The sequence below is a fragment of the Furipterus horrens genome, unplaced genomic scaffold (assembly GCF_987537825.1).
Source record: "Furipterus horrens unplaced genomic scaffold, mFurHor1.1.pri manual_scaffold_1, whole genome shotgun sequence".
In the NCBI taxonomy this organism is placed as follows: Eukaryota; Metazoa; Chordata; class Mammalia; order Chiroptera; family Furipteridae; genus Furipterus; species Furipterus horrens.
The window spans coordinates 54,022,445-54,034,453 of NW_028327171.1; the positions used below are offsets into that span (position 1 = coordinate 54,022,445).

Consider the following 12,009-nt stretch of genomic DNA (forward strand, 5'->3'; position numbering starts at 1 on the left):
AAGGGACTTGTACCCAGAATGTATAAAGAACTTTTGTAACTCAGTAATAAAAAGACAAATCGTCGTCGTCGTCGGCAGCCGTCCGTCTCGAGAGACGATGGTGTAGCTTCTTAAGAGTCTATCTGCACCGCCGAGAATGGCTGTGCAGTCCGACTCGGGAGTGACAAGGTATCTGTCTCCTCCCGTGTTGAATCGACATCTTGCGATGAAGCTGGAGTGTCCTCTCCAGTGGAGCTGAAGCTACAGAGCCTGGGCAGGGTGATATGGAGGGTCTGCTGTTGCCCATGCAGCAGACCCCCCCTCTCTTCGCAGCTGAAGGATCCAAGGGAAAGACGGAGTCAATACAGCTTGGCCTCAGGTGCGCCGCAGGAGTTGCCGGTGTTGACTACAACGTCAAACCGCCTTAGGGACTCCGGCTCCGGATTTTCTGTCGGGGTTTACTCCCTTAGCCTTTCCCCTGAAGAGGTATGCCGCAAGGCAGCGGAGGTTTTTTGGAATCAGAGTTTTCCTTCTCTGAAGGAAAAAGACAAATAACCCAGTTGAAAAATGGGGAAAGGACCTGAGTAGGCATGTCTCCAAAGATATTATGTGCATGTGGCCAAAAAGCACATGAAAAGATGCTCAACATCATTAACCATCAAGGGAATGCAAACCAAAACCACAATGGAATATCACTTTCTACCTACTAGGATGGCTAAAACAAAGGACAATAAGTAACAAGGATTTGGAGAAATTAGAACCCATTACACTATTGGTGCGAAATATATAAGGATGCAGTCACTTTAGAAAACAGTCTGGCAGCTGCTCAAAAGATTAAATATATAGCAATTCAAAAGAAAAAAGGTATATACATATATACACATATATATATGTATATATCACCCTGGCTGGTTTGGCTCAGTGGATTGAGCGTCTGCCTGCGAGCTAAGTGTCGCTGGTTCGATCTTCCAGTCAGGGCACATCAGAGAAGGAAAACTCTGATTCCAAAAAACCTCCGCTGCCTTGCGGCATACCTCTTCAGGGGAAAGGCTAAGGGAGTAAGCCCCGACAGAAAATCCGGAGCCGGAGTCCCTAAGGCGGTTTGACATTGTAGTCAACACCGGCAACTCCTGCAGCGCACCTGAAGCCAAGCTGTATTGACTCCGTCTTTCCCTTGGATCCTTCAGCTGCGAAGAGAGGGGGGGTCTGCTGCATGGGCAACAGCAGACCCTCCATATCACCCTGCCCAGGCTCTGTAGCTTCAGCTTCACTGGAGAGGACACTCCAGCGTCATCGCAAGATGTCGATTCAACACGGGAGGAGACAGATACCGTGTCACTCCCGAGTCGGACTGCACAGCCATTCTCGGCGGTGCAGATAGACTCTTAAGAAGCTACACCATCGTCTCTCGAGACGGACGGCTGCCGACGACGGATATGTATATATATGAAATAGCAATTTCAATGGCCCAGCAATTCTCCTAGATGTATACCCAAGGGAAGGAAAAACCTGTCTACACAAAAACTTGTACATATAACTGATAAATGGATAGGCAAAATGTGGTATGTACATACAATGGAATATTATTCAGCAATAAAAAGGAATAAAGTACTGATAGATGCTATAACATAAACTCTGAAGATGTTAGATTAAGTGAAAGCTAATCACAGAAGGTCACATACTGTGACTCCATTTATAAAATGTGTAGAATAGGTCAATCTATATGCACATTAGATGCATGGTTGCTTAAGGTGGGGGGAATGAGATGATTGGGGACTGATTATCAGAGGGTATTGGATTTCTTTTTGGGGCATTAGTGTAAAATTGATTGTGATGGTTGTAGAACTCTGGATACACTAAAATCCATTGAATTGTATGCTTTAAATTGAATTTGTATGGTATGTGAATTATTTCAATAAACTTGTTACAAAAATAATCAAGCTCATGGAAACATATGGTTATTTTTTCCTAAAACGTCTCATGTTCTAGCTACTACACTGCCATTAGAACAAAACATTCTAAATAAGCACATGCTTTGTCTACTTGGTATGAGTTTCTGCTATATGCCTCTTACTGTCTGTTCTTCACTAAATGGAGCTAAGTATGTTTTTATGTGCTGATGCCTATTCCTCTATCATGAGCCTTTTAGGTGGTCTCACTTCTCTCAGATGAAAGCGAATGACTGGGCACAGATTGTTAGATAGAGGAACATAATTTTAGAACATCTTCAGCTTTGCTTTTTCTAGGTCTACCTCAGTCTTGATCTGGAATAACCTTTCACCTGGTATTTAAATGAAGTGTTAGAACACATCTCATTCCTTGTGTAAACCCTTCCTTGGCTTACACGTGGCTGAGAAAACATCCAGAATCTCTTCACAGGCTTGAAGGCCCCCCCATGACCTGGCTCTTGCTGTGCCATCCTGCAGTGCCCCTTCCTGCTTCAGGGCCCCACCCCACTGTTGTTTTTTACTGTCCTTCCTGTCACATGGTAGGTAGTTGATAAATACTTGTTAAATAAATGTAATTTTATCATTCTCCAGATATATTTTAAAATAGCTTTTTATAATTTATTGGGGTGACATTGGTTCACAACTCCCCAAACACCATGTGCACACGGCACTGTGCCCATTGACCCAGGCGGCTTCTTTCCATCTGCATTTACCCTCCCCCCCTTTGCCCGCCTCCACTTACTCCACCCTCCTTTCAAGGCAAGGCTTAACTGAATTCATGCGTGAATTCTGGAGTGGGGGTGGGTTCTAAATCTTCTGATATATTTCACAAAACTGTGACTATGGGAATGTGAATTTTTCTAGAAAAAAGTGGCCATAACTTCCATTAGATTTCCAAAAACATCTATGACTACAAACAGGGTAATGATGATCTGAGCTGAGGGAATGAGGCTCAAGGAAAAAGGGAGACAAAGGTAAAGACGTCAGAGGCTTAATCAGCCATAGTGCATTATAAATGTATTAGAGTGCTTGTGGCTGTGAAAGGCAAACTGCCTTGTCCCACTCTTCAGGGTGATAAGGACCAAGGAAGTACTAAGGACATCAGGGATCCCTGTGCCCAAAATAAAAACAAACTGATCACCTGTTCTCCCACTCCCTGTGGATTAGCCATAGAAAAACACAGGGCAGCCCCCTGTCCCAAGATCTGATACGCCTTCTGCCCTGCTGGTGTGCTGTGAGGTTGAGAATCATTAATCTAAATAATGTACTTGAAAGAATCCATCAAAAATCCAGTCAGGTTTTAGCAAATTAAAATTGTTTATAAAGGATATGGAATGTCCACGTGGCACATGTTAGTGGCAATTTAATTTTAATATCTTTTCAAAAGATTCCCAACTTACAAATTAGTATACATTTCTGTGTATGTTTATACAAACAAATATACATCTGGAAATTTAATTTTAATATCTTTTCAAAAGATTCCCAACTTACAAGTTTGTGTATATGTTTACACAAACAAATATACACCATTCATTCTTCCATCTAAATCCAGCCTTCTCCAGGAGGTGGTTTCTGGGGACCCCAGATGTCTACATTAGTCAGAGGTGGTGCTTCCACAGGCTCCCAGTCTTGACAGACTGAGGGGTGTGGCTGTGCCACAAGAGCAGGGTCCATTCTACAGCACCATGGGCAAGCAGCAGCTTCTGTTCTCTTCCAGATGCACAATGCAGGTGCCATTTCTGCTGTGTTCACGTATCCAGGTGCTTGTAGAGTCTACGACTTTTCTCTTTTTTATTTCTGTTGCCATGTTTTTTCCAGGGCTTCCCAGCCCCGCTCTCAGAACTCTCAGTGGCTGCCGTCACCGGGCCACTCCCAGGCTTGTAGCCCATCACAGCCTGGACTCCTCTGGTCAAAGCTCTCACATTTTCCTAGCAATAAGAGAAAATACTGAGATGTCAGCAGTCTCCTTTAGAAGATATGCATAGTATTATTTATGGAGAACTCCAAGATAGTGGACTTCCATCTCTTTAACTGCTCCTTTCTCCCAATTAAATTCTAAGTTTTCAGCATTGTGTGTTCAGTTCATTCTTTTTTCCTCAGCTTAGTTCCATAGCCTCAAATATTATCTATAACTAGACTCATAATACTAACTACTTTCTGGATAGAGATTTCTATCTTGATATTGAAATTCAACCTGCCTCAAATCTAAATTTAGTTAGAAGCCAACTCACCATTCTTTATTTTAGTGGGTGGTATAAGGAATCCACCCAGCTGTCAAGATGGCACATTCTCTTTGTCTTCCTCATCTATTACATATAGTCAGCAGGCCACTGAGTTCTGTTGATTCCGGTCTCTAGAATTTTGTTCATCTATCCCCTCCTCTCCCATCTATCCTCACTGCTCTAACCCAGGTGCTCATCAGCTTTCAATGGACCACTGCAAGACTCACAAATCTCTAGTGACAGCTCCTTAGCCTGGGGACTCAAGTTCAGATTCTCTCACATGGCACACGTCCCCTACAACACGGCCTGTTTAATGATAAACCCCACACTCCCGTATCTTTATACCTTTGTTCACGTAACTTCTTCTGCCTGGAAATCTGGCCCTTGCCACTCCTTCTAACTGGCACATTTTTATTTGTCTCTCAAAGTACAGCTTAAATATCACTTCCTCTCTATAGACAGCTCTCACTCACCCACTCTGCTCCCAGCCCCAGTCTGGGCTCACAGAGTCCTTGACTTATACCTCTCTGCTAGACCTAACATGTCATGTTATTTGTTAACTTGCTTATCTCCCCTTTGCTAGAATGTGATCCCCCTCAAAGCAATCATTGTGTCTTACTCATGTTCATATCCCAGGTCTTGGGGTAGTAGTTGGCACAAAGTGCTCAAAGTTTTTGTAAACTTGTGATTTTATTTAAGTAAAACAAAACAAATTTTAAGTTCACTTAGTAGAAGAAAAATCCAATATGATTTCCAAGTATAAAGCAGTATCTCATGATCTTTATATAGCAAACTATTGCTCAAGAAACTAAAGCTTAGACACGTAATTATACTATAATTAACTGTAACTTTTCAGCATTCTTATACATGACCTTCTTTGTGCAAACACTTAAAACTTCAACTTAGATATCCTGTATGACAGTAGTAGACCCAAGAAAGAACCTCTAATCTTTCAGTATATTGGCAAATTTTCTATTGGCAGATTTTTAATAATTCAAACTAGGAGCCACAATAACCTAAGTCTAAGCCCAGCTTTGCCATTTAAAACAAGTGTCCTTAGGTAGTCACTTTGCCTCCTTCAGCCTCAGTGTCTTCAACGGTAAATGCGGATAACGGCATCTGCTTGGTGTGCCTCACCAGGGCCACTGTGTGAGGCACACAAGTAAGGCGCCATATAAACACTGAGAAAGTCATTCTCTGCATTCACCTGACTCCTGCATTCTGTTGTTTTGGTTATAGTAGTCACAAAAGCATTAAAAAAAAAAAAAAAAAAAAAAAAAAAAATATATATATATATATATATATATATATATATATATATATATATATATATATATCAGGTATGATTATATGATTTAACTGTGCCGTACATAAATTTGGTCTTTAAAATGCTATATACAAATTGTACCTGTGATGTATCAGATGGATTCTAGACTTATCAGGGTGACCACTTTAAGTTATATAAATGTCTAATCACTATGTTGTACACCTAAAACTAATTTAATATTGTATGCCAACTATAACTGAAAAAAATTTTAAATTAAAAAAATTGTACCTGTGATGTAAACAAAGTGATTAAAATGTGTTGGATGGGAGAAAAATCTACAACTCATAAAGGATAAAGACTCACATCCAGAATATAAGAAGAACTCTTTTAACTCAACAATGAATAATCCTCTGAAGAAGAAATATACATACATGTGCCAATGAGCACATGGGAAGATGCTCAACATCAGTAGTCATTAGGGAAGTACCACTTCACACATACTAGGATGGCTAAAATAAAAAAGACAGAGCCCTGGCTGCTGTGGCTCAGCGGGTTAAGCACTGGCCTGTGAACCGAAGGTCACAGGTATGACTCCTGGTCAGGGCACCTGCATGAGTTGCAGGCCAGGTCTCCAGTTGGAGGCGTGTGAGAGGCAACCAATAGACGTTTCGCTCACACACCAATGTTTCTCTCCCTCTCTTTCTCCCTCCCTTTCCCTCTGTCTTAAAAAATATAAATAAATAAATAAATAAAATAAAAACTTAAAAATGAAATAAAATAAAAAAGAAAATAAATATTGGCAAGAATGTGGAGGAATTAGAACCCTCATACATGCTAGTGGGAATGTAATGGTGCAGCTGCTTTGGAAAGTTTAATGTGGAGTTACCACAGGACCCAGCAATCCCATTCCTAAAAATATACCCAAGAGAACAGAAAATATACTATGTCTACATAAAAACTTACCCATGAATGTTCACAGCAGCATTATTCATAATAGACAAAAAGCAGAAACAACCCAGATGTCCTTCAACTGATTAAATGGATAAACAAAATGTGCTCTATCCATTCAATGAAATGTTATTTGGCAAAAAAAAGGAATAAAGTCCTGCTCATGGATGAACCCTGAAGTCATTAATGCCAACTTAAAGAAACCAATCCCAAAAGACCACATACTGTATGATTCCATTTATTAAAAATGTCCAGAATAGGCAAATCTATAGAGAATGTAAATTAGTGGTTGGCAGGGCCTGGTGGGAGAGGGAAAGGGGGTGGAACTACTAATGAGGATGGGGCTTCTTTTTAGAGTGATAAAAATGTTCCAAAATTAGATAGTGGTTATGGTTGCACAACTCTGTGCATATAATATAAACTACTGAATTGTGTACTTTATAAAGGTGAATTTAATATAATGATGTGTGAACTGTATGCCAACAAAGATGTTATATAAAATGCATTGGATGAGAAATTAAGAAAAACTTTACAACTTACTTGGTGGAAAAAACTTTTGTCAACGACATTTTCGATCTGTTTTGCTTTCTTACTTCCACTCGGCTGCATTTTTATTTCCCCACCATCCTGTCTGTTCTCTAGTAGTTGCTGGTGTTGATACTGAAAGGTCACGGGATCTCTTTCCGGAGGAGGATGGCAGTACAGAAGTTTGCCCTGTACAGACAACACGAATGATAACAGCGCATTGTGAGTGCCATCTGTGCTACCCTGGGACAACGACACAGTCCTCAGACAAGGCATCTCCAACCAGGCATACTCTGGCAGAGCTTCCGGCTTCTGGCTACTAGCTGAGCTGAGTTGGTCGACTGCAGCTGAAGAGCCCTCCTAAACAGAGGATGAGACTCGGTGGTCTAGAGCCCTAGCATCCTGCGGGTCCCCAGACGAGAATAAACCCCTCTTCTTTGTGCTCCTTTTTACCTCATTTGCATTTCTATTGAAGCATTCTTCAGTTCACCTGTATGACTATATTTATGATGAATGTTTTTCAGAGTGAAAAACCAGGACACAACTGGACAATATGATGGACTAACAGGGATGTCAAGCTGGTTGCAGTTGTTCACTGGGTGCTAATTTCCCTCTTTCCACCAAAAACACTCCAAAAACTGTGATTGTTTTAAATGCATCTTCCCATCCTCCAGTTTTATAAATTGTAAATAATTTATTCTTATAAATATCCACTATTTTTTCCCTGAATCAAAGGTGAGAGAATGTGGCTGCCCACTTTTATTTCAATGCTCCAAGAGCCCTGCTGATGTGGTACTGAGGAGGGAATCAAGTCAAATCCTCAAACATGTTGTTACTAGGGCCCTGTAATGTTAATTAGTGGAAAATTAACCTTAATATATAAAAATCATTGGGGCTTCATGGGTGTGTGTGTGTCCATACCTGTACATTGTTCTCATTTATTTTCCATCATAATCTCATGAGATATGTACTATTAGTTTCTTTTCCATGGGTGAGCAAAATCCAAAACTTAGCATGTCCTCATTTATAATATAAGGATAACCTCAGACTTGTTATGTATGTTTAATGAGGTAATACATGTAAAACATTTGAAACTATTCCTAGCAGGGTTGGCTTTGAGTAAATGTTACCTATTATTATTGTTACTAATAAGTATAGGGCATATAAACAGCTGTATTACGTGAAGATTGTGTTGTATTAGTTAGAAAAACCAAAGACATTAATTTATCACTTTCAGTGACAACAGGTGTTCAGAGGTTTTCATCTCTTTCATATTATGTTGTCAGTCACTTCACTGATTCATATGATGCTAGCTCTCCTGCATCAAGAATATAAATCTAATTATAAAACAATATCACTGAAAAAATATCTCCCTTATAACTTAACAGGTCGCCATTTTCTAAAATCATACCATGGAGAAAGAAGACCTGTTAATTTAAGAGCACCAAGAAGCAGGGTTCACTTACATTGACATAATCCTTCAGGATGTAGCGTGCAGATCGAGGCTGGTCTGGCTGCCCATGTGCTGTCATGAATCCTCGCATATCTGTGAGGAGAATTGAATTTTGCAAAGCCTAAGTAAGAAGACAGAACATCACAACATAGACAACTGAGGTGACAGAAACTTAGTCCTTTCCCTTACTTCACTATGCATCCTTACTCTTTACTTTAAAAATTCAATCATCATTGTAGAAAATGTTTTGGTTCACATTATAAAAACATTTGATAACCCAGGAGAATAGTCCATCCTGTTTTATCTGATATCTAGCACCACATTGTGACATATGCAGCCTCTTTCTATTCCACTTATTTCTTCCATTTCTTCATTTTAAACATTTATTCAAGCATGCTACATGTGGAACACTATGTTGTCAATATCAGCAAAACCAAAAGCAATAGAGCAAGTTCTCTTATACATATCCCCACACTTTTTCCAGTCTCCCACACATGCAACAGAGACCCCTTAATACTAACTCAATTAGAAGGGAGTAGCAGAGCAGAGCGGATAAGAGCACAGGCTTTAGCAGACAGGTTGGGTTCAAAACTCAGCTCCCTCACATACTAGCTGTGTGTTGACTCTTTCAGTTTAAAAGAAAATAGAATCTTAAAGAGTTCATACCACACACAAAAGTACATTTAGGCAGGTTAAAAATCTAAAGGTTTAAGAAAGTAAAAGACACTAAAGGAAACAGTTTTATTCTTTTGGGATATGGAAGCCCCTTCACAAGTAAAAACACCAAACCCAATCAAACCAAAAAGGGGGATTAAAAAAAACAACCAGTCTATCAAAATTGTTAACTTCTGTAGCACCAAAAAAACCATGACCATTGGGAAAAACATTCATGGCACATGTAACAAAGAACTACAAATCTAGACAAAAACAAATAATGCATAGAGAAAAGGTGAGTCCCAAGAGAAATACGAGCATAAATGGCTAACAAACCTATGAACTGACCTTCAATTGCACTCATATTTAAAGAAATACAAATTAAATTGAGACCTAGCAACATCTTTTAAAGTGAACTGTCAGAGACGATTCTTTATGGACCTGCAGATGATAATCATAGAAACTGTACATGTGTGGTTGTCCCTTTTACTAACTGGCTTTTTTCCCTTACTGATTTTTTCAGACAGTGTACAGAGACAGACCTGGATTAGGAAATCTGGGTTCCCATCCAGGCTCTGCCACCAACCAGACGCCAACCTGGGCAAACTGTTTCATGCTCTGATCAGATTACTTGTCTTAAAATAGAAGAGAGGTGGAGTGGTCGTTAAGGGCTCTTCTTGTTCTATGATTTTGTGACTATACCAGTCTTACCCCAAGTATTTAGTATTTATCCCCATTAAAGTTTCTCAACTAAGGTGAAATTCAAGGTCTGTCTCAAGCACAGTTCCTATCAAATCCCCTTTCTCTGCCAGTAAATACGCAAATAAACTGAACCCCTTCTCAGTTGGCGACAACTTCTTTAAAGGCAGGTCACACATGCACAGAAAGGTTTCTAACATTGCTATTTCTTTAGGTAGACACAGGTTCCCCCAGACCACCTTTAAGTTTGTTGTTAAGGTAAATAAATCACGATCAACTGGAAAAATGACAGGTTAAGATAATTCCCATGTGGAATTGGGGTAAAACATGGAGGTGGGAGGGATGTGGACTCATGTGAATGTTGCACAAGGCTTACAAGGGACTGACGTTAAGGGGAAGGAAGACGTCTTGTGTGCCTGCACTAACCAAGCTCTGCTCTGTCGCACTCGCAGGGCTCTTGCTTCTGATGCTCCCTTCATAACTCCCCTATCCTGCTCCGGTAAGCACACTCATTTCCCAACATCCCCTTCCTTCCCCGTTTGGGAGAAGTCTCCAAAAAAGCCAACAGAGCCTCAGATCAGAACCCCGTGTCTACACTTGGGTGCCATCAGAGCAGTGAATGTCCTCAGCCTTTCTCTCTTGCAGGCGGTGGTAGCTGCTGACGGGCCCTCGCCCCCCATGGGAGCTCTGAACACTGCCCACACTGCAGCTACCACAGGGAAGGGGCCGGAGACCGGGAGGCCAGGAACTGATTTCTGTGAGGAAGGTTAGGAAAGGCAGACCTGGGGAAAAGGCAAGGGACGCAAAGCATCCCCTTCCCTGACTTCTAAAAAACACAACACACTGAAGTAAAATACCATTCAGGTAGCGCTCGGCTCCCTCTCCTTTACTGCTGGACCCCGAAGCTACCACCAAACTGGTGACCTGGAGGCCACTTTACAGACAAGGCCAACAGAGAAAACAAAAATATCAACCATGGAAGATTAATTGAAAAATGCTTAGAAAAAATTCTGAATTTGTATCTTTGCAGAGGACGATTTTTCTCATTAGCTATAGAATTTTTTTGTTCATGTTTTAAAATAAATCACAACTCACATCCATACGCTGTCAGCAGTTCTTCCGATGTTGGAGGCCGGTGGGGATCTTCATCCTCTCTAGGCTTTATGATATTAATGCCATAGGTAGCTTCTAAAACATGTCTTGGAATATTCTGGCAAACGTAAGCTTGTCAAGGAAACCATTCCCTTGAACTAATCCCCTCCACCCCATGGCGTCTGACACATGCTTATAAGAACATAGTACTTCATGGCAAAAACCTTTTCACCTCTCCAAAAGAGAAGTACAGTTACCCACTAATTTAAAGACTTTCCTCTTTTAACCGAAGCCTTATGCACCAACGATCACTTCCAAATGAATACTTTTAAGTAACTACTAAAATATCTCTGCAATACATCTTAAGGGGACACATTTTTACCTAAGTAAACTATCAATTTGTGTGATGATCCTAAATCAGACATAAAGCACAGAGTCTTTGTTTCAGATTGCTATGACTATGTAAGGAGAGGTTATTTTTCCTCCCTTATCTAATTACCCAGAGATTTTTCTTAATCTGCTTGTGACATTATTGGTATCTTGTACTAGTTATTCATGTACATGCTGCACATCTCCCACAGACTGAATCCCGAAAGGGCAGGATCCACATCTGAGTCATGCCCGCATCCTCCACAAACCCAACCTGATCTGGCCTGCAATTAATGCTTTGAGATTCGTCCATGTTATTACAAGTAGATTTAGTGCATTCACTTTTTATTTTTCAATTAGTTTACTTCGAATATTATTTTGTATGAGTTTCCAGTGTGCAGCATAGTGGTTAGACAATCATATATTTTACAAAGTGCTCCCCCCAATATTTCCAGTACCCACCTGGCACCACCATAGTTACTGCAGTATTATTGACTATAGTCCTTATGCTGTACTTTATGCATTATTTTGAACACACCAGTATTCTAAGTTAGAGATCTACCATATTTTATTTATCACAGTAAATGAATTCTTACTCATTATTTCTTATAGAAAGAGAAAACAAATTGGCCTTAAGTGCTGTCATTAAGAATCTTGTCAGGCCCTGGCTGCTGTGGCTCAGTGGATTGAGCGTCAGCCTGCAAGCCAAGTGTCGCTGGTTCGAATCCCAGTCAGGGCACATGACTAGGTTGCACGTCAGGTTCCCTGTTGGGGGTGTGAGTGAGAGGCAACCACACAGTGATGTTTCTCTCCCTCTCTTTCTCATTTCCACTGTCTCTAAAAATAAATAAA

The 12,009-nt window shown here is 40.5% G+C and overlaps 1 protein-coding gene across 1 annotated transcript in view; it reads right to left on the reverse strand.

Moving 5' to 3' along the window:
* Positions 1–3,240: 3,240 nt before the first annotated feature.
* LSG1 (large 60S subunit nuclear export GTPase 1) overlaps positions 3,241–12,009 on the reverse strand; it is a 32,706-nt gene continuing 23,937 nt past the window's right edge. Inside the window, exons 11-14 of the mRNA XM_090275549.1 lie at positions 10,792–10,915; positions 8,357–8,436; positions 6,906–7,079; positions 3,241–3,856 (exon numbers count right to left, since the gene is read on the reverse strand). Coding sequence (XP_090131675.1) covers positions 3,677–3,856; positions 6,906–7,079; positions 8,357–8,436; positions 10,792–10,915 — 558 coding nt within the window. The 3' untranslated portion in view covers positions 3,241–3,676. The remainder of the gene's footprint in view (positions 3,857–6,905; positions 7,080–8,356; positions 8,437–10,791; positions 10,916–12,009) is intronic.